The sequence below is a fragment of the Lagenorhynchus albirostris genome, chromosome 20 (assembly GCF_949774975.1).
Source record: "Lagenorhynchus albirostris chromosome 20, mLagAlb1.1, whole genome shotgun sequence".
Taxonomy (NCBI): domain Eukaryota; kingdom Metazoa; phylum Chordata; class Mammalia; order Artiodactyla; family Delphinidae; genus Lagenorhynchus; species Lagenorhynchus albirostris.
Window position 1 is genome coordinate 48631058 of NC_083114.1, and position 21554 is coordinate 48652611.

General features: G+C 57.7%; 1 protein-coding gene across 2 annotated transcripts in view; it reads left to right on the forward strand.

The window, feature by feature from the left end:
* SLC38A10 (solute carrier family 38 member 10) overlaps window positions 1-19631 on the forward strand; it is a 42492-nt gene extending 22861 nt beyond the window's left edge. The window contains exons 11-17 of one of the 2 annotated variants that reach the window (XM_060132751.1): window positions 5962-6148; window positions 12409-12576; window positions 12775-13227; window positions 13792-13923; window positions 15100-15123; window positions 17053-17223; window positions 17507-19631. In XM_060132751.1, the coding sequence (XP_059988734.1) occupies window positions 5962-6148; window positions 12409-12576; window positions 12775-13227; window positions 13792-13923; window positions 15100-15123; window positions 17053-17223; window positions 17507-18546 (2175 nt within the window). In that variant the 3' untranslated portion in view covers window positions 18547-19631. Of the gene's footprint in view, window positions 1-5961; window positions 6149-12408; window positions 12577-12774; window positions 13228-13791; window positions 13924-15099; window positions 15124-17052 lie in introns of both variants that reach the window. The other variant, XM_060132750.1, reaches the window with a different exon arrangement.
* The last annotated feature ends 1923 nt before the right edge of the window (window positions 19632-21554 follow it).

Sequence of the window (21554 nt, forward strand, 5' to 3'; positions counted from 1 at the left end):
CTTCAATTGGGGATTTTGGTGAGTTTTAGGAACTCCTTATAATATGAGGAAATTGGCCCATTGCCTGCCAAATTGCAAATGTTTTTCCCAGTTTGTGAAGTACCAGTGTTTTAGTCTATCAGACTCTTTGTAGGAGAGAAAAAAGTCATTGTTAAAATGACCCTTCCACTTCAGTATTATTTTAAGGAATTCTTCCCTCAATTCTTTCAGTAATTCCATGATTTCATTTTTCCATTTAAATCTTTGACCCATCGGCATTCTATTTTGGTGTAAGAAACAAAGTAGGTATCCTCAGTTTTTCTAGATGGCTTTCTAGTTGTCAGAACACTGTTCGTCCATCAGTGATATGAAATGTTACTGCTCCTGTATATTAAGTTCTTGTATGTATTTGGGCTCATTTGGGACTTGTATTTTAATTTCCTGGATGTCCCGTCCAGTGACGTGGCTGTCCACGCTGTTTTAATTACCCGGCCTTGTGATGGTGCTCCCTTGTTGTGTGGCTCTGAAAACGTTTGAATTCTAATCTCTTTTCTTTCATTAATGACGTTTCTGGATGTTCTTGCTTGCTTACTTTTTTTTTTTTTGGCTGCGCCATGTGGCTTGCGGGATCTTAGTTCCCCAAACAGGGATTGAACCCAGGTCACGGCAGTGAAAGCCCGGAATCCTAACCACTAGGCCACTGGGGAACTCCCTGTTTACTTTCTGTGTGAATGTTCCAGTCAGCTGATCTGACTCTTAACAAAAATAAATCCACCTTTTTGGTTTTGGTCTAATTGGAATTCGTTGAAGCTGTAGATAACTTTGGAGAGAATCATTCCCTTGATGCTCTGGCTAATCTGCAGAGTGTATTTGTGAGCCTCCCAGTGTGATAATGGGGTGTGGCATTCAGTCGTCACAGCTGCACTCAGCCCTCCTTCCCCGTCTGCTGCACCAGCATCCCTCTGCTACATGTGCCTGTGATACTGGGACCTCTCCTTCCTCTGGCTTTCCTGATTGTTTGTACGTAGGGAGGCTATAGATTCTCATATATTAACTTTTTTTACCTTCTGACCTCACAGCATCTTTTGTTAATTTCACCTCCCCCTTTCCAGTTGTTTCTCTCTCATCTGTGTCGTCCTACACCTCTCGCCGTGGCGCTGGCGGGGGCGCGGGGGAGGGCAGCTAGTCGTCTTCCCAACTCAGCTGGGACAGCTTCCAGTGTTGAACTGTCGAGCGTAATGCTGGTTTTGGCTTCATGTACAGAAATGAACATGCGCATTCAAACGCCCCCACGTGTCTGTAGACGTGAACACATGCAGAATCGCGTTAAAGAGACGTCTATCTGTGCCTGTGTTACTATGGATTTTTAAAACTGGAAAGCATATTAAATTATATTAACTACTTTCGGACTACGTGCAGAGAAGATGGAAAATTTCCCCTTTGGACTTAGTGTCTTGGTGAGGTACATCGCAGATCAGTTGTAGAATCGACCATCTGACTGTGGCATACCGTTTGTATGCCCTGCTGTTTTATTTCCCACGGAGTTTTCATGTTTTGAGGAAAATGAACCTTGCAAGGGGCATGCTCAGAAATGTGGCTGGTTGAGAGACCGCCTGCCGATGCAGGGGATATGGGTTCATGCCCTGGTCCGGGAAGATCCCACATGCCGCCGAGCGGCTGGGCCTGTGAGCCATGGCCGCTGAGCCTGCGCGTCCGGAGCCTGTGCTCCGCAACGGGAGAGGCCACAATAGTGAGAGGCCCGCGTACCGCAAAAAAAAAAAAAGAAATGTGGCTGGAGTCTGGTGTGCAGACCTAGGGCCCGGAGGGTACCCGCTTGGAGTGTGTCCCTCCTGTCCTGGGAGCCCCGGCTGCTGCTCCCTAGGATGGCACAGACCTGGCGTTAGCACGAGTCTACTTGCCCCAGATGCCTGAGCGCTGCTGGCACAGAGGTGCTTGTTACTGGCCCCGGACCTTGGGAAGAGCCAGGGAAGGTAGGGGGCACGGGTGATGGGCCCATCATAGCTGTGCCGGAGAAAAGCATAAAAGAGTGTTCTGAGAAACGTCCTCAGAAGAATAAGCAGGGACCGCGAAAACAACAGTTGGCCCCTAGCAAATCGAAAAGAACCTTATCTGTCATCACTAGTTCATCCTTTATCTTGAAAATTCGAGAACTCAGAGGGTCTCTCCAGTGGGGCTGAGGCGGAAGGGGTGGGTTTCACCGTCCGGAGTTGATGCTGCGGCCGGGAGCCGGCAGGGGTAGCAGGGCCACCTGGGACTCACGAGAGGCAGTGGAGCCCTGAGCCAGAGCGGCACCAGCCTCCATAGCTGTCCTTGTGTGGAGCACTGGGGAGCATCCGCAGGGAGGGCCAGAAGGCGCCGCTGTGCTCCTGAGACAGGGACACAAACACGCACCAGGACCTGTTGGACCCCACCCAGGCTGTGACGCCCTGGCCTCTGGGCTAGGATGCCTGCCATGCCCTGATCACACTGCCCTGAAGACCCAAATTGGGGTGCACGGGGCGGGCTCCGGAGCCCCTGCCTCGAGGTGGTTTCGTTTGAACGTGTACATCTTCAGTCTCATATGTGAGCAGTGAAAGGGGACACCTTCTTCCCAGCCAGGGCTTGTCTCTGGTTCTGAGTCGGGGACCCCAGCAGATTGGGAGCCTTGGGGTGTCGCATCGCACATGGTCCCCAGGCCAAGCCCCTGGTTTTGCCGTATGTACCTGGGCTGAGACGTCAGGATGTGTTTGTGTTTCTCCTGGCGGCTCTGCAACTGGTTAAGAAGAACAGAAGTCAGGGCTGCGTGATCAGACGTCTGGTGCACCCGGCTCGCTCACCAACCTTGTCCCGTTTCAAAGCAGCTCTGGATTTGCAGGAAGTTGTACCTGGAAGACGGGTTCTGCAGGCACAGGTGCCCTCCTGTCCCCGTCTTGAGGCCATGACAGCCCTGTACCCCAGCTGGCTCCCCCGTGTTCCCCATCATTCCCTCACTGCTGGCTGGTGCGGTGATGTGCACCTCAGCTGTGGCCCCTTCTTCTGGGAGCAGCATCTCTTCCTTATCAGGACTTTGGGGGAACTGATGACTGTCCCTGTTCACACATGTGCGGCATCAGCCTCCCAAACTTCATGGCAGAGCGGCAACCTGGGAGCTCTGGCCTCTTGTGACCCTGGGGCCTCATGGACGCCTCAGGCCTTTGGTGGGGTAGTGGTGGGGGTCTGTGGTCAGTGCATACTTGTCATGGCTGCCCCAGGGAGTTGGCCAACACTTGTGCCCTTTCCAAAGTCTGGCCCACCTGGAGCTCCTGACACTGCCCTGGGGGCCTTGTGCCCACCGTGGCTCTGGCTGACTCTTGCCTCCCCACACATGCCTGCTTGCAGACTGTGATCTGGTCACTGCATCAGCATCACCCGTGGACCTAGATTCCCTTGGTGTGAGGCATGGCCCTCCCACGTCCTCACTGACGCCAGCCTGCCATTAATCCTCTGCTCCCCTCAAGCTGGGGTGGCTTTGGCTTCCCTGCCTGGAGGTTTCTGCGGACCTGTGGCATTTCTTCAAAGCAAAGGGTGAGAGTGGAGAGCTGGGACTGTGACCAGTTACAAAGGCTCTGGCAGGGCCAGCAGGCTGCTCATGCTCAGACAGTGGTCAGCTGGCAAGTACCCCGCAAAGCCCAGGGCAGCTTGAGAGCCAGGTGTGTCAGGGGACGAGGGGGGGTCTCGGCGAAGGGTGGGGTGGAGACTGCCGCCGGGTGGGGGAGCGTGGGTGGGGTATCTTCTTGGACAGGGTGGAGCCAGGGAACACACTTGGCTAGTGGGCTCGTGGGATGTCTGGGCCGGGGGCAGTGGCAGGTGTGTGTGTGACACCAGGCGGAGCTTCCTGGCTCTGTGCAGGCTCTTCTTCGTAAATTGAATTTAAGTTGATGCTTTCTTGGTCTTTTTTTGGGAAGCTTGCTGTCTCCCAGCATTGATGGAGTTAACGTTTTTTATTTTGTGCGCAATTTGTTTCTTTAAGGCCAGAAAGCCAAGGGTTGAAATAAATCATTCAAAGCCAGGGATGAAATGTTGCCTTTGGCTTGTCCGTCTCCCGTGGAATGTTCAGTGATGTCCCCGTAAAAAAACCCAACAAAAAACAACCAAGCAGATGTCTTCATCTCTGTGTCAAAACCATTTTAGGGGCTGTCCAGATCAGGGCCTGGAGGGGAATGGGGTTCTGCTGGTGAAGCCCAGACTCATTGGGATCCCCACCTGGCGCTGTCCTGGGGGCCCTTCTGGAGCTGTCATCCCCCCCTCTGGCCGGCCACGCAGGCAGAACCACTTTGGCCGTTTGAGTATTTCAGGACTCTCACTCGGTCTTGTCCTCATCCTGTCAGTGCTACGGGGTCCAAGTCGGGACGTGAAGTTCTTTTTGTTGTTTCTCTGGAGAAATGGGAGATGCAAGGGATTTAAAGTTTCTTTTAAATTTTTTAAAACTACTTTGGTCGCCTCTGGATACCATTGCTCTTTGAATCTTCCCTTCATGGCGAGTGGGTATAACATGCTACTCTTTGAGCACACAGCTGAAGCTGGGAATCCACACATTTTTAAGAAAATAACTTGGGGTGGGGGGCGAGAGTCAGGAGCTCTTGACCCCAAGCTGCGTACAGTCTTCTGATGCTGCTCAGACCCCAGGGGCTCAAATCCAACAATGTCCCCATGCGCACCTGACTAAGGCCGGCTGGTGGTCAGTGCCGGAGGGGCCTCTCAAGTCCATGGTACTGACCAGGCCTCCCTGAACCATGGCTGAGCCCGGAGCACGGCCAGCATTTTGCTTCCATGAGCCTTGAACCAGCTCAGTGTTTTCAGAGTGGCAGCGGTTGAAACAGACTTTCTCCCCAAGGTTCTCCTCATTTGCTGGACCCACCTTCAGGAGCACAGGTCCTTTCTTCCTGCACAAAATCTTTCTTCTCTAATTGTGTTGGGCCTGGGAAAGTCTCAGTGGTTCTTCTGAACAGATATATTTCAAAGAGTCAATGTGCCTTTCGGAAAAGGTTTGAGTTCTGACTCTGAGAGCACGTGGAGGTGGGTGGTGGGGCCCCCTGGCTCTTCAGGCAGGCCGCCTTGTGGTCCTCTCTGCGGCACCAGGAGTTACGGCTCCTTGGGCAGAGCTGCATGGGCTGGGCCTGGCTGGGAAGGGCAGAACAAGCAGTGTCCACTGCTGTGGCAGCAGAAGTAACATGGAGAGTGTCGGCCCAACGTGCACAGGAGCTGCAGGGGAGACAGTTACACAACGTGGGGTTCGTGTACTGAGTCACCGAGGGCAGCACTTATGATCAGCCTGGGGGCCACAACAGGAGGGACCGGGTGGGGATGAGGCCCCTCGGCGAGCAGTAGTGCCTTCAGCTCAGCTCGCTGGGCAGCACCGATGGGCACCGACGGCCAGAGGGGGCGAGGAGCCACCTCCTTCCCAGCCGTCTCCCCGGCTGTGCCCTGCAGCTGCAGGTGTGTCTGGCTTGCTGGGTGATGTTGGGGATAGGTCATTTGTAGCCGGGCACCCAGTGGTCTGGGCCCTCTACTGGGTGAGGGGGTGGGACAAGCAAGGGCCCCCTTCAGGTTAGGCAGATGCCCCAAGATTCTTGCTCTCCTGGCCAGAACCATCAAGGGACCCAATCTCTGCAGCATTAGGCGTGGGGAGGCGTGGCTGCTGGGTTCTCCAGGGTGCCTGGCTGGTGGACTTGGGTCTCTCCAGCCAGCAGGCCCCTCCATGTCATACTTGCTGCCCCTGCTGTCTTCAGGCTCCCTCACGGCACCCCTGCCACCCCACCGGCCCCATCACCAGTGTGGCTCCTGCAGATGTGGCCCATGATTCGGTCACGCTGATCAGTTGTGACCATCATCTAGTGGTCAGTGTGGTTGGGGCCTCTGTGGGCTGTGCCCCACCCCCCAAGAAGGGCAGGGGCATAGGGACTGCATGACCCCTTTAGCTCTTGGGGTCTTTGTCTTGTCCAGGTGGTGCTCTGGGTCGGCTTGGGCATCCTGGTGGTCAGCACACACACCACCCTGTCCGTGAGCCAGGAGGCCCCTGTGGACTTGGCAAAGGAAGCCCCAGGCAGCAGACTTGGAGAGGCTGAGGGCGCGATGAAGGCAGAGGCAGCCCAGCTCCCAGGTACGTGGCTCCCAGGTACGCGGCTCTCAGGTATGCACACAGGCCTGCAGCCTTCTTGGGGACACCCCAGCAGTGTCATCTTGGGGTCACGGGGACCCAGGTGGCACTTCCCAGGCTGTCTCACCTGCCCAGTTGCCTCCATCCTGTTTGGGTGATGGAGGGGGTGGGGGGCCTCCAGGGGGCTGGCGGGTGCGGCCACCTGCATGCAGGGGACAGACAGATGGCAGGCAGCCGGGCCAAGATCTGAGCACCCCGTTCAGAGCGCTAACAGGTGAGTAAACTTGGGGGTGTCGTTCACGTTTGCCTGTTTTGTTTTGAGGGTGTAAATTTTAAGCTAGGTTTTCCTGGACAAAGTCAGTTATGCCCCTCAGCTTTGTTTCGTGTTTCACTTTATGTATTACTTGTTGACCTGCCCGTTGATAGAGGGATGAGCCACACTCCCTCGTGAGCTGCAGGCCTGCCTTGGAAGGCCCCCCAGTGCAGTGGCCCCATCGCCCATATGTGGCAGGGCCCATGGGGTGCAGGGTGGTTTCTAAGTGCGGCTTTCTGGGGTACAGTAGGAGCTCCGTTGCGTCTGGGGGGATTGGGAGAGAAGAGGTGTCTTGGAGCCTGTGGCCTTCCCAGGCCTTAGATGGGAGGGGTGCGGGGAGGGCTCCCTCCATCTGGCCTCTCGCCTTCTAGGAGCTCCGAGCGGCATCAGGTTCGGGTACTGGTCGGTGGTGCTGTCTATGATGACGTTCATTCCAGGGGCTTCTGCCCTGACAAGGGCTGGGTTTTGTGTATTCATACTAATGGTGTGTGCGTGTCTGCTTACCTTCCCTGCAAAGAAACCCCTGGCTTGGATTGAGATTCCCCAGGCTGCCTGCCTGGCATTCCCCTCTGGGGGAGCAGTGCTGGTTGCTGGTGGATTCCAGGTCCCTTTGAGTGGTGATGGCTAAGAAGCCCAGAGGAGCCCTGGTCTCCTCAGCTACTGTGATTGACAAAAGGAAAGGTCCCAAGGGCTGTCCAGGGAGGCAAGCGTGCTGGGTGCTTGCAGGGCTGGGCTACCCGCAGTTGGAGGTATGGGGCTCTTGGATGTGTTGCTGTCTCTGTTCCAGCCTTACCTCCCTGTGCTCAGAAAGGCCCTGCAGTGCCAGCACCCCACACCAACTTCCTGCAGAACAGTCTATCCTGGGGCTCTTTTGGGGGAGCTCTGAGCCCAGAGTAGCTGGGCATGCTCTCCTCTGCCTTCCTGGGGTGGCGAGAGCCGGCTAGAAGACTCTCCCTTTGGGGGTCCCCTGCAGAGAGGACCCCTGGGAATAGCGGGGCTCAGCAGAGAAGTTAATCAGAGTGGTCAGAAGCTGCCTGGGGGACTTGCCTGGTGGTCCAGTGGTTAAGACTCCTCGCTCCCAATGCAGGGGACCCAGGTTCGATCCCTGGTCAGGGAACTAGATCCCGCATGCTGCAACTAAAAGACCCTACATGCCACAACTAAAGATCCCACATGCCACAACTAAAAGATCCCTCATGCCGCAACGAAGATCCCGCATGCGCCAACAAAGATCCCGCATGCCACAACTAAGACCTGGCGCAGCCAAATAAATAAATAAATATTCAAAAGTAAAGAAGAGGGCTTCCCTGGTGGCACAGTGGTTAAGAATCCGCCTGCCAATGCAGGGGACACAAGCTTGCGCCCTGATCCGGGAAGATCCCACATGCTGCGGAGCAACTAAGCCCGTGTGCCACAACTACTGAGCCTGCGCTCTAGAGCCTGTGCTTCAGAACAAGAGAAGCCACCCCAATGAGAAGCCCGCGCACCGCAGCAAAGAGTAGCCCCTGCTTGCCACAACTAGAGAAAGCCCACATGCAGCAACGAAGACCCAATTCCGCCAAAAATAAATAAATAAAATAAATAAATTTATAAAAATTAAAATAATAAGCTGCCTGGGCATCCCACAGCAAGTTGCATGGATTCAGTACTTTGGATGGGAAAAAAGCCTCCTTGAAGAGGGAGATAGGTGTTGCTCCTCCACCCCTGTTGACAGCCCCACTGGGTCCCTCACTCTCGGGTGTCCTGGCCCTGTGTGCTTTAAGGGCACCTCCAGCAAAACTAGACTCGGACACCAGTTTCGCATCTCAGCTGGCTGTGGGCCCGCCCAGTAGGGCTTCTCGGCATCAGTTGACATAGTCGGCACTGGGCTACCTGTCCCCACGGCGCTGTGCAGCCTCCAGCCCACGGCCTGCACGAGCAGCTGCATCCTGTCGTGGAGGCAGGCCCCCGGCTCACCTGGAGCTGCCGCGGCCACATCTGGTTTCCATTTCTTCCACGAGTCTGTAACAAACACATGGCCTCTCTTGGAACCACATGCCGTTTGTTTAACTCAGTCTCCGTGTTTCTTGCCCCCGGCCTCCCCGTCATTGATGGGTTGCCTCGTTGAAGCAGAGTTGGGCCCGTGGGGCCTTGGCCACGTGCCCTGCAGATGTCTGCCCATCAGCGTGTGAGGTGGGTTTACTGGCCTCTTAGATGTCGAAGAGGCCAAAATGGTATGAACTTTCCTTAGAGCCCGAGCTGGCCTTAGGACTGGGGGAATCCTGCTCTCCTGGGGACATGCGGGACTGGCCACCCCCAGCCTGTCACTCAGCAAGTGCAGAGCCCAGGACGCACCTGGTGTGGACAGAAGAGGTGGCCGAGCCCTTTAGGAAAGGCTACGAGGCTGCTCACCTGAGGCTCATGGCCTGCTCAAGGCTCTGGCGGGTGGGTTCAGAGTTGGTGATACTCTCAGCTCCTCCTTTGAATGTGGCCTTGTCCCCTTTCTTCCTCTCCCGCCCAGCCTGCAGCTTCTCTTGGTGTTTGGGGGCCGCCTTGGCCACACCCATTACACAACTCATCCCTTTCCCCATCAGGGACACGGCCCAGCTTCTGCTGGATGGGGAAGAAGAGGAAGGGCCAGGACGGGGCCTGTGGGCAGCAATCCGTTCGTGTGGGGACACAGGTGACCTGAGCGGGAGCTTGCCCCCCACAAGCTCCTACCTAATTGTTCTTCCGAGGATGCGTCCCTTGTGCTGCTGCGCCAGCTGCCGGTGCACGCAGACAGGAAAGCGTCCAGACTCCTGCGACAGATGCCGGCATGCCCACGGGGAGGCCCGGCTCCACGCCTGCCTTCTCTCCTTGGTCCCCCACAGCTCTCCCTGTGCCCTGCAGAGAAGGGGCTATTAACACCGCTCTGCCGAGTGACTTCAGTTTTTCTGCCCGTTTGTCAGGACAAGGCTGTGAGCTTATTTCACCGGTGCTAAGATAACCATGCCAGCCGCGGCTAAACCCAGAAGGACTCCTTGGGGGCGGGAGGGGTGCTGCCTCCCATGTCCAGCCCCGAGTGACCGGCCCATGCCCCCTCCACCTGCTGCCCGCGGGCAGACGTGCCTGTCTGCAGGAGAGCTGTGACGGTGAGCCAGATGGGGCCACCGGGCCACCCGGCTAGGACTTTGGGTCAGGGGCCCATTGGGATTCCTGCACATTCAAAAGGGTGTCATAGTCAGCGTTTCTCTTGCTGCCTGCCGAGAAGAGTTGGGGGTAACAAGTAAAACCTTCTCAGGGCAGCAGCGAGGCGGGCACTTCGAAGGCTGTCAGGAAAGTTACTCAGGAGCAGCGTCTGGCCTTTTAAAGGAGCGTTGGTGGCTGCTCCTGCTCTCCGCATGGCCCTGGGGTCCCGTGTGTCTCCTGAACTTGCGGTTCCCCTCCAGTCAACAGGGACTCCATCTATGGGACTCAGGTGTGATTTTGAAAGTCACTTCATTTTTGTGCTTGGCAGTCAGAGAGGACTGCTTCCATCTTTACTGATCACAAGATACAGAAAGAGACGCCCCTGGACTCAGAATGGGGTCCTGCAGGGGAGAGTCGACAAAGAGGAGCCCCCAGCCCAGACCCTGTCTTCCAAGGTGGAACCAGCCTTGAAGGCAGATTCTCGTTGCCGTGGACAGGCCTACTCAGGACGTCGCACCTGCAACCTGACACACATACCCAGATTTTAGAACTGCAGGTGTCTATGGCCTTTGGTCCCCTGTCTCCCTAAGCCAGTTACAGAACCACCTGGCGCCTGCACTGGACATGGGAAGGAGAGTCTGATGGGTGACCGTCCATCGGCCTGTGTGTCTTGGGAGCTCCTGGCCAGAAGCACCATCAGGAGGGTCTGAGTGTGGGATGAGGCCGTGCATGTCGGGATACTCTACCGCCTGGCAGAATGAGGCAGGCATGGCGTATGTCTGTGTGGTTTCCACTTTGGGGAGCGGAGGCCATGACCTTGAGAATGAGAGGAGGCCCTTCCAGGCCGAGGCGCCCTCTGCTGGCCACCCCCCGCTGACCCACTGCCGCCTCCAGGAGGAGAAACGGTCCAGGGTCGGCCTGGCAGCCTTCGTCCTTCCCTGGGGTGATGACCGATGACCGCACGGGCCATTTCCTGTCTGTGCCACCGCGGGCGCCTCATTCCAGAGCCTAGCTGCAGGGCAGACGGAGTGTGGGCTGGTTTTCAGTTACTAATTAGGAAGTTCTGTGTTAGTTTTACTGTGGCCCAGAGGCATTGCTGGCAAACTGTCCTCATGAGGAGCTCCGTTCCTTTTAGGAAGCGCTATGTCCATTGCCAAGGACAGCTGTGAAGTGTCGGAGGCCCGGCCGCTGCAGGCAGGGTGGCTGCGCTGTGCACTCTGTGCCCCTTGCACACCTGAGTCTCCAGGTCGTTCCTTTGCCTGACGACCAACGGGTTTTGTTCCCTGCTGAGAACATGACTTGTTCTTATGACGTAATGGAGTAGTTTTCTGTTTTGCTGTGTTCTTCCTTCCCTTCCCTGCCCCCTTTCTTCACTTTGTGATCCGCTGGATAGACACCTCTTGATTTTGAGCACAGGGCTCTCTGCGGGCTGGGGCTGGGGGTGTTAACTGTGGTGTGGCGAAGAGCCACATGCTTATTAGAAACAGCTGCTTGATTGAACTGTGGAGTCCCGAGTCTGGCTCCTGCCCAGCACGATCCCCCCTACAGTTTGGACACTAAACCTCAGCTGCTGAAGGTGCCCCCGGCCAGCATGGCAGGTCAGCCTGGTCCCTTCTCCTCCTTTGGGGGAGGGAGCAGGCCCACCTGAACAGGACTGTTGTGAATCCCCCCAGAGGCCCTTTCGGGATTCCGCCTCCCCTTTTGCATGCAGCTTGTGCCCTGAAGGGGGGAATCAGTTGCTTCAGGCCTCTGGGATGAAATGATTCTTATTTATTTATTTTTATTTTTGGCTGCGTTGGGTCTTCGTTGCTGTGTGCGGGCTTTCTTTAGCTGCCATGAGCGGGGACCACTTCATTGCGGTGCGTGGGCTTCTCATTACAGTGGCTTCTCGTTGTAGAGCACAGGTTCTAGGTGCACAGGCTTCAGTAATTGTGGCTCGTGGGTTCTAGAGTGCAGGCTCAGTAGTTGTGGTGCACGAACTTAGTTGCTTCGCGGCATGTGGGATCTTCCCGGACCAGGGCTCAAACCCGTGTCCCCTGCATTGGCAGGCGGATTCTTAACCACTGCGCCACCAGGGAAGCCCCGAAATGATTCTTTTTACACGTGTTTTTTCCCCAGATAGTTTTTTAGTTTCTGCCACGTTTGCCTAACAGGTAGAAAGTGGTTTTGTTAATGGAGAGAGTTTCCTAATAGGCTCCATTTTGGCCCAGTTCGGCGGGCCATCCTCGTGCACCTCTCCCCGAGGACCCGCGGTGACTGTGCAGGTGAGCTGTTGGACCTGCTGGAGGATGAGATGGCTTGTGGGATGCAGGCATGTGTGGGAGGCAAGAGGGTCCAGCTTTGTGGGCTACACCTCTTTCTCACCTTCCTTTTGATAGGAATTTTCACTTCTGCAGCAACAAGTTGACAGAATTGCAAATCAACCTCCCTCAGGCATTTTCCTTAAGCATCCCTCGTCCTCCCCTTCCCCCTTGGCCTACAGCAAGGGGTTGGTTGCGCTTGGGCAGGATGGCTGTCCCCAGGCCTCAAACGGTGGGTTCGTGCTGCCACCTGGTGGTGATGGCCAGGCTTATGCAGGATGTCGCTCTTCTGCACCCAGTTAGGTGTAAATTGCATTTTGACGTATTTTTGTTACGAACACACATGAAAAATGACAGGTTTCTATACTACTTAGCTGCTAATGATTGAACAGGAAAAAATATAATTGCTTAGGCTCTGCCATTCGACTGGGAAATGTGATTACAATCCAGGGAAAACTGCCCAGTTGCCGTGCTGATTGGCGGTGTGGCCATGTGGAAACACCGCTCAATTATCTGTGCCGTGCTTACAGGCCAGAATCCAATTGTGGACGTGGCCGAGGACAGCCGAGATAAGCCGAAGCTACCAAATGAGAAAGATGAGATGGAGCAGGCCCAGATTAAGGGCCCCGTGAATGTGCCCCCAAGGGAAGACGCCAAGGAGAAGCAGGAGGAGGCACAGCTGGATCGCCCTGGTCAAGGTGCTGTGACGGCCCGGGCGGGGGTTGGGGGGTGGTGTCCACGGGGGAGGGACCTCAGCTGGACATCAGCCACGTGGTTGGTCGGGAACGAACTCAGTTCACAGGCCTGGAGAGGGAAGGCCACCCTGGGAGGGAAGGCCAGGCCACCCCACCCACCCCACCCCCACCCACTCCCCCACCTCGGCCGTCTCCTTCCAGGAGTTGCGGTACCTCTGGGCGAGGCCCACCGCCATGAACCCCCAGTCCCTCACGACAAGGTGGTGGTGGACGAAGGTCAAGACCCAGAAGGACTGGAGAAGGAGCATCCGTCCAAACGTGTGGATGAAAGGGCCCTGGGGGGCAAGGGTCAGATGGTGCTACCACTGCTGGATTCAGAACGAGAGAGACCCAGACAGGACCAGGCTTTGGAGGCAGCGGGTGGTCTTCCTAAAGATCCCCAGAAGGTTCCAGAAGAAAATGGTCAGCCAGCCGTTGAGCCCCTGAAGGAGGACCTGGGGCTGGTCGACAGGGGTGCGCATCCAGGGCCCCAGGCAGTGCTCCCTGAGGGGCAGGACGTCCTGGTGGCAGGTGCAGGGGCCATAGCAGACGGTGCCCTGCTGCCCGGCCATGCCGTGGGGGCCATGGGCAAGCTGGTGGAGAAGAACGAGCACGGTGGGTGTGGGCTCCTTCCATGTGGGGCCTGGGAGAGGCTGCGGAGGGGGCAGAAGCTGACCGTCCTCACTTCTGTCCTACTGCCTGTCTTTTCTCGCAAGATTGGCACGTGCGTGCAGCAGCCCTTCTGCAGCTGTCGGGGGCTTGGCAGCTCTCCTGATCAATCTGCCACACGCTTGTTTGCCAGACCCGTAAACGTCAGGTGCTGAGCCAGTCCTGTGTGTCTGGGCACACACGGGGTGCCTGGGCACACACACGGGGGTGCGGCGCAGGCCTGACCGGGTGGGTGGTGCATGGTTAAGTGCCGTCTCAGAGCTGCTGAGGACGGTCCCTGCGTGTTAATTGGCGAAGGTAGTTAACACTGGCTCCCTGCCGCCAGCCTGTGACATGTTAAGTATCTTTTATTACCTCCTTGGTACTCATCGGGTTGAGTATACACTGCCACAGGGGAGGGAGGGGCGACGTGGAGGGTGATTTTAGGAAACCTCTGCCTCCTTCTCTTGTCCCTTCTCTACGTTCTTCTGAGTCTCCTGCCAGCCTCCTGAGTTTTTGCCGTGTGTGCAGGTGGGAAGGCTCCCCACCCGGAGGAGAAGCCAGGCCCAGGGGCAGTGCCGCAGGCAGAGCCTCGAGAGCAGAGGACCTTGGAGGGACAGGGCGGGGACCACGCCGGGGACCACGCGGGCAGCAAGCTGGAGGGTAAGGCCTTCACTTTCTCTCTGCATCCTCTGGGGGCCTGGAGACACCTGCCCCTTCCTTCCAGAAGCGGAGTGATGTAGGGAAGGAGCCACAGGTGCCCGTTGTCTTGGGGGCCTTTCCAGGGCCTCAGCCTCTACACTTGCCAGTTTCCTGCTGAGGAAAGATCTTAAATAGCTCCCGTGCCCACTAACAACCTTTTCTGCTCCTTTTTCACCTTCCTAGGAACGTTTTCTATCTCCTTTTCTCTCCCTTTTTAAAATAACCTCTCACTGTCACGTGACTTTCTGTTACCATTTGGATCTCATTTCAAAATAGATATGTTAATATTTCCAACAAGTCGGCGCAGTGTGGGGGCATTAGTGAGGGTGGGAGGGCTGGTGACTCACTGCTGTCTTAGCTCTCCCCCCAACCCTGTGGCAGCGGCTCCCACCCCTTTGTCTTAGCTGGGGCAGGGGTGGGGGAGGGGGGACATTTGTGTCCACCTGCAGTGAAGACCCAGCACCTGTCCCAAAGCAAAAGCTCATCTTTTCTCTCCAGTGAACAAAACTTGCTCTGCATCCTCCTCCATACCTTCATGCCCATTTTGGGGTGCTCCCAGCTCTTGGCTTTTGACTACCCTCCTCGTGGGCCCACCTGGTTGGGCACTGCCCCTGCACTAGAGGTGGTGGCGGCCGTCCCAGCGAATGATCACCCATCCTGGTTTCTTTGGTCCCCGCCCAATCTGAGTCGCTGCGGTGTCACATTTTGTAGCAGTGTCCACAGAACGGCCCCTGGGTGTTTCATTCTGTGCTCTGGGAGTCTTGATCTGTGCGTGGGGATGGCGGTACAGCAGACTTGGGTGGGTTCATGGGATGCTCGTGCCTTGCTGCCCCATGAGCTGCTTCCCAGCGGATCCTGCAGCCTCGGGATAGCTGGCCCAGAATACTGCGCAGGGATGCCAGCTGAGCCTCTGCACACCAAGGCTAGGAAGGCAGAGCCAAGGGTCCTGGGGTTTCCTGCAGCTCGGGAGCCGTGGGAATTCCGCATGTTACTTGGTTTCAGTCTGTTTACTGGTCCCGGTCCTTATAATCTGTTATGTAAGCCTGTTTGATTCTTTGGCTTTTTCTTTTCTGAAAAGAACTTTCATGGTTTCCTATTCTGCCTTTCTCCAAACGCCTCTCAATGGGACACGCACAGCTGAAATCAGAAAGATGGTGGCAGGTAGGAGTCGGGAGGAGCATCACAGTGAATGCGTCTGTGGGGGGTTTAAAGACGCGAGAGCAGATGGTGTGGGCCCCGCATCCGGTAGCGCCTCGCATGGGGCGCATGGGGCAGAGACCGGGAGCCACACACGGTCTGCCCCCCACCCCGGCTCAGCCACAGCCCCTCAGGTGGGGTCCCCCCGATGCCCCAGCCCACTCCCTTCTTGTACAGACACCCTGGTCCCTCTTAGCCCTGCTGGGGCTCCACTGCCACCGTAGGACAGCCAGGTGCAGCCTGTGAGCGCCTGGACTCCCCCAGAGACGGGGCGGGGCCTGTGTGTGACTTCCACCGTGTGCATGGCCTGGTATTAATGTGCTCTGCACGTATGTTAATATCCGTGCGGCTCTTATCCCATCCACGAGCCTGGTCCCTGTGGTCCTGGTGGGCCGGGCAGGAACCCAGAGCCACATGCGGGGCTCTGGCTGGGAGCTCACTTTGTCACTTCCACTCTGCTTCACGTCTGTCCCATGTTGCTTCTGGCTGGACATGGCGCACTTCCCCCCTCCTCCAGCCTCAGTCCAGGGCTGGTCCTCCGAGGAGCCAGTGAGGCAGGGGGCCTGCTCCTCAGGAACCCTCCCTGGGGGCAGGTGGTATTGGCAGCACGTGGGACCATTAGGTGGTCATGAGCCACGGGCACCCAGGGTGACAGCATGGCCATGGCCAAGGGAGCTGGTCTAGAACCCTGTGGGATGGCACTGTGCACATCCCTTGTCTAAAGGGGGTGTGCGGAGCCACGAGCCAATCTACGGAACATGGGCTTTCTCAGGCAGGCATCTTGGTCACCTTAGGGTGTCTGGATGTGTGCCTGGTGGGGAGCAGGGGGCTGGAGCGCCTGGGCTGGCCGAGGGGCCTGTCCTCCCTGTGGTCGGCCTCAGCATGTTCTTCATGGGCTTGCCTGCCTGTACGTCCTGGCACCGGCCTCTGCAGGGGAGAAGCCATGGCAGTCCCTGACAGAAGGCCAAGCCCACTCTATTCTGGTGGGTCACGGATTGCCGTTGGGGAGGACAAGTCAGCACATCCGCGTGTGCCCGGCACTCAGGGCCCTCGCTGGGTGTTAGCTCTCACCACTCACAAAATGCTCTTCTTTCTTTGGATTTGAGCTTCTACATCTGACAACCTGTACAGTTAACATCATCTTTCAAAGCTTCCTGTCTAAAGACAGGAAGCTGTGTTGTAAAAGTTACTTAAACCCAGATTGCTGGCTGTAAAGAACTGACCCAGCGCTGAGGTGTTTGTAGTGCAGTGGGAGCTCTCCGCACCCAAGGTGTCCAGCCTTGGGGCCTCCTCTTGGTCCACAGTCTGTGGGGGGCCCTCCTACACACACCTGCTGCAGCCGGCCTGCCCCTAGCTCACCTGGCGCTCCTCCCATGCCAGCTGCAGCCATCTTCCTGGGGGAGGTGGGGCCGGTGGGAGCACTGTCACAGCCCCCATCTCACTGAGGTCCCAGCTCTTGTCTCTGCTGAAGAGGAAGAGGAAGATGGTTCTGTTTGTTTTTAAAATACACACCTTGGAGGAAATTTTCTTAAAGCACCGATGTTCTTTCTTAGAGTAGTTCATAGTTCACGTCACCCAGCCCAGATCACCATCATTGTGGTTATGGCGCGTGACCTCTCTCTTGGCTCTCATAACCCCTGAGCCACTGTGGGAGTGAAGCAGTAGGAAGGGTGTCTGGTCGCTGGAGAGAGGTGATGGCTGTGCCCCAGGGTGGCCTGGGCGCCAGCTTAGCCGGGTGGAGAGGAACGCCCGGGGATGGTGTCCCGGGGGTGGTGTCCCGGGGAGGGGCCCACAGGCCGCCTTGGCATTGCTGCATGCATCATGTCACCCTCGGCCCAGCAGAGCGCCTTTGCAGCCTTCAGGCTCTGACTGCGTGTGTTTTCCGAACTCCAGAAGCTGGCCGGGCGGAGATGCTGGACCATGCCGTTCTGTTGCAAGTGATTAAGGAACAGCAGGTGCAGCAGAAGCGCCTCCTGGACCAGCAGGAGAAGCTGCTTGCAGTGATCGAAGAGCAGCATAAGGAGATCCACCAGCAGAGGCAGGACGGCCAGGACGGCGAGGACGGCAAGTCCGGGGGAGGCGGCAGGGGGAGGGGGCCGGGCCTGCAGGGCAGGGGACAGTTGCTGCATCTGCTCGGGGAAGAGGGGTTGTCCCTTAGTGCACGAACGCCAGAGTCTCCGGGGGTCCCTGCGCGGTTGGGTCTGTGGCTCCATGCCTAGAGTCCTGCTGGGCAAATTTAAGCTGTGGTTTGTATTTCTTGATTGCTGGCAAGCTGGGTTCTTTAGTCCCTGCATTGGTAGCTTCTGTTCATTTCTGTGGCTAAACCGGTGACTGACTTCATTTGCAGCGGTCGTGCAGCCTGAGCTGGGGGTGGCCGGGCCCAGAGGTAAGGAGCAGGAGGCCCACGCCGTGGGGATGGCAGAGCGTCCCCCACCACAGCCTTTGGGAGCTGTGCTCGGTGCTCCTGGGCGTCCCCCCGCTCCTCCCCAGGGGCACAGCCAACACTCTGTGGAGAAGCCCGAGGGGGCCTTGGGTAGAGCCCCAGCTGCGCCTCCTGGCGGCGCTGACCTGCAGCCCTGGGCAGCCCAGGCTGAGCCGAGGGAAGGCCGGCGGGGCGCTGTGCCCGAGGGCGTGGACGCTGGCCTGCAGGAGCGGGTCCCTGTGCGGGACCCTGCCAGGGCACCCGGGAGCCCCGAGCAGCACGGCGCTGGAGGCGTCGCCCAGCAGAGTCGGAATGTTTTTGGTGGAGGCTCCCACAAAAGGACGAAGTCTGGAAAGGACGAGGCAGCCGCTGGCACAGACGCTCAGGAGGCAGATGTGCTGGGGGCGGGGGCAGCAGCTGGGGGCCCTCAGGTAAAGTCCCAGCAAGCAAGCCAAGACCGGGCACCCGGAGGCCTGTCCAGCAGGTCGGGGGGAGCAGCCCCTCGGGCCCAAGCCGTGTTACATCAGCCGGAACAACAGGCTGTCTCTGCCGGAGGGCAGGGCGGGCAGCAGGGCGGTCACGAGGAGGCGAGGAAGGAGCACGTGCCTGCTCCCAGGGAGGACGCTGCCATCCAAGAGCCCGAGCAGAGGCTGGACCCTGAGCTCGGGCCCAAACCAGCCATGCTGGGGGATCAGAAGCCAGACAATGCCAAACCCAACCGGGACCTGAAAGTCCAGGCCGGCTCTGACCTTCGGAGGAGACGGCGGGACGTGGCTCCTCGTGCAGAGGCGGGGCCAGCCCCAAAGGACAGGGTCATCATCAGCTTCAACCCCCTGCCTGACGTGCAGGTCAGTGACCTCCGCAGCGCCCTGGAGACCCAGCTGCACCAGGCCGCGGGGGGCGCCCTGCGAGTGGTCCCAGGCCGACAGATCAAACAGCTGCTCGGGGCCCTGGAGGAGCCCTGAGCCCCGTTAAGGCCACAGTGCTCCCTGTCAGCCGGCGAACCTGGACCACGGTGGGCGCGAAGTCGTGGAAGTCAGGCCCAGGGTGGAGTGTGACAGCTCTCCAGCTGCACCCTGCTTCCAAACCAGCTTTGCCATCCCTCTCTCCTCTTACACTTCCCAGTGACTTAGCTCCCTGAGGCCACCGGGAGAAAAAGTGGCCTCAAGAAGAAATAGCCGCTTGCTGAGATCCAGGAAACGTGACTGGCCACCAGCCACACGGCTATTGTTACCCTGAACTTTCTTTATTGATGTTCTCTGTGAGTGTCATACAAAACCTAAGGAAATGCTTCTGCCTTCACCCTTCTTCACAGCAAATGCTGCTTCAAATCTCAGAGGCTGGGCAGGCCTGTGAGTCCAACTGCTTCTGCCCTAGAGCTCTGCTCTGCATACTCTGGTCTCCCAGTCGAGTGGTTGTGAGATTTAAAAAGTAAAACACACCGCTGACGTCTGGTTAGTGCGGTTGGTGTGGAGGTGAATCACCCAGAGGACCCCGTACCACAGACATAAGCCATGACCGTCAAACCCCACAGTGACACGTGCTCGGAGCCTCAGCTGGGTGCCAGACCCGCAGGTGTCGGGGGTGGGAGTACACGGCCAGCAGAGGCTGCTTCTCACTTCTTCCGGGGCAGCTTCTCCCGAGTCTGCACCTCTGGCACCTGCTCATCTGTTGAGAGGGTTGTGGTTTGAGAGGGTTGTGGTTTCGTGCTGTACTTTGTTCTCAAGGGGCAGAAAGGCCGATGGTCACGCCCGACCCCTGAAGCTGGTCAGCAGGTGACCCAGCAAGTATGCCAGGCCGTCCCGCTGCAAGCCCGGGGCCTTCACCTGCTTTGTGCTGTGTGTGCCTCGCTGCCCTCTGGGGCTAGGGGCAGCTCCAGACCCTGCCCCGAGGGGTCCATGAGTGGGCCACTTGCTGACCACTGGCCAGGGGTGCCCAGGGCATGTGGCAGCTCCAGCCTCGGCCTCAGGTCACACTCTTCCCCTGCGCCTTCTGAAATTTCTGTGTCATCTTGAAGACTAGAAATGAGTAATAAAAGGAGTGGAATCTTCTGGAGGCCAAGCTGATTCCCCATGAACCCCGGGAACTGCTCACATAGAGGGAAGCTCTGTGAAAGGGGGCCGGGTCTCAGTGCTTCCCACCCTCCATTCTTAACTAAAAGCAATTCCAAACAAACTGTGCTCAGTGGAAGTTTCCCTCAGGTTGGAACTCCATTTGTTAAGGTCTTGTAGTGGGACTTTGTTTCCAGCTCTCTCTACCTGAATGTCTTACCTTGACCTGGTGTTCGTGTCCTCTGGAGGTCATACCACCCTCCTGTTCTTTCTGCCAAGATAACTTTCTTAGAGCAGGGCGGCCCAAGCCTAGGGTGAGAGCAGCAGTGCAGGGCCTCTTGCTGCGGCCTGCCATCCCCACACACCCTGACACTCGGGGTCCTCTGTCCCAGTTAACGCTTGTTCTCTCCTCCTGGCTTTCAGCTCCACTTCCCTCCCCAGTTGGCAGCCCCTTGGGAAAGGAACCCGAATCTTCCCCAGAATCTGGGCAGACCTCTGGGTGGGGTCACCATTACCAGTAATGCAGGGAGCTAGGAAGGGCCCCGGGACAGTGCTTTGCTTTCTGACCACAGACCACTCCTCCATCTGGGTCCCATGGCTGGCACGTATGGCCAGGGGTCCCAGCCAGAGCAGCACACTGGGCCACCAGTGGGCGACCTTCTGTGCTGGCAGCTACACTTGGCAGACATGGGGCCATGCTGGCCTGGGTGACTGGGACAGCACCCTGTCCATGCTCCTGTTCGAGAGCAGGGCCACTGAGTCCAGACCAGGGTAGGAATAAGCCAAGGCCGAGGCTGTATACTGCCTCCACTGGTGCAGCTGAGCTCTCGGTCTAAGGTCAAGACAGGTGGAGAGTACAGAGCCGCATGGGGTGACTTCTTCATGGTGACGCAGCTGCAGAAGCAGCAGAGACCATCTTTCCTGCATCCTGACACAACTTGGTTGAATTCCCTTCAATAAGTAGTCTTGAAGACAGGGTGAGTTTGGGGAGGCGAGCCGGGGAGACCTGCAAGGTGACTTCAGTGTGTGGTGAGCGGCCTGGCCCCGTCAGTGGACCACATCTGCAGCCCTAGGCTTGAGACGTGAGGTGGCAGCTTCATGTGCCTCCAAGAACTGGAGTCTGAAGGGATGGCAGGAGAGAGCACTTGGTGGCACAGTTCTGGAAGGGGCCAGAGCACCTGTGCCCAGCAGAGATGCCGGAAGCCCTAGCCAGCAGCCTGTCAAAGGTCACGAAGGATCAGGAAGAGAAGGCCATCCTCAGGCCGGAAGCACGTGCTGGGCAGACGCTAGGTCCGGGTGGACGCCAAAGTGGGGAGGCCCACTCCTCCCCACAGCCTTCAGCCTATCTGTGGGTTCGTCACCCCCGGCAGGGATGGGGGTCGTGTCATCGGTGTCTAGTCCTGAATTCCAGTGTTGACTGTGACATGTGACCGCCCAGCGGGACAGTTTCTAACAGCCCTGAAGCCCTTGAACGGCGTGTGGCTCCCCTCCGAGGCCGCCCTGGGAAGTGCATTTCACTGGGATGATGTCTCAAGAGATGAGGGGTTTCACCACCTGGGGGAAAGTCGGGCTGATTCTGGAGGAGCGTTTACAAGAGGAAACAGCTCCAGGACTCAGGGCGAGGGTGCCCTGGCACGAGGCTCTGGGACGCCATGGCCTGGATGGAGCCAGAGGACAGTGTGACCTCCACACCCCGGGGAGGGGGCTCTGGGAGCACAGTCCCCACGCGCCCAGCAGGCGGTGCTCAGGACCTTGGAATCTTCAGGCCGTGGCACCAGGGTCCTGTCAGGTCTCCCTGGACTGCGCATGTGCATGTTGGGAGGGGCGCTGCTGCGGCCTAACCTTAATCTCAGGATGACAGGTGGAACCAGAGCCAGCAGGAGCCTGGCAGGGATGGGCTTGGGCTTGGACTCCAGAGGCTG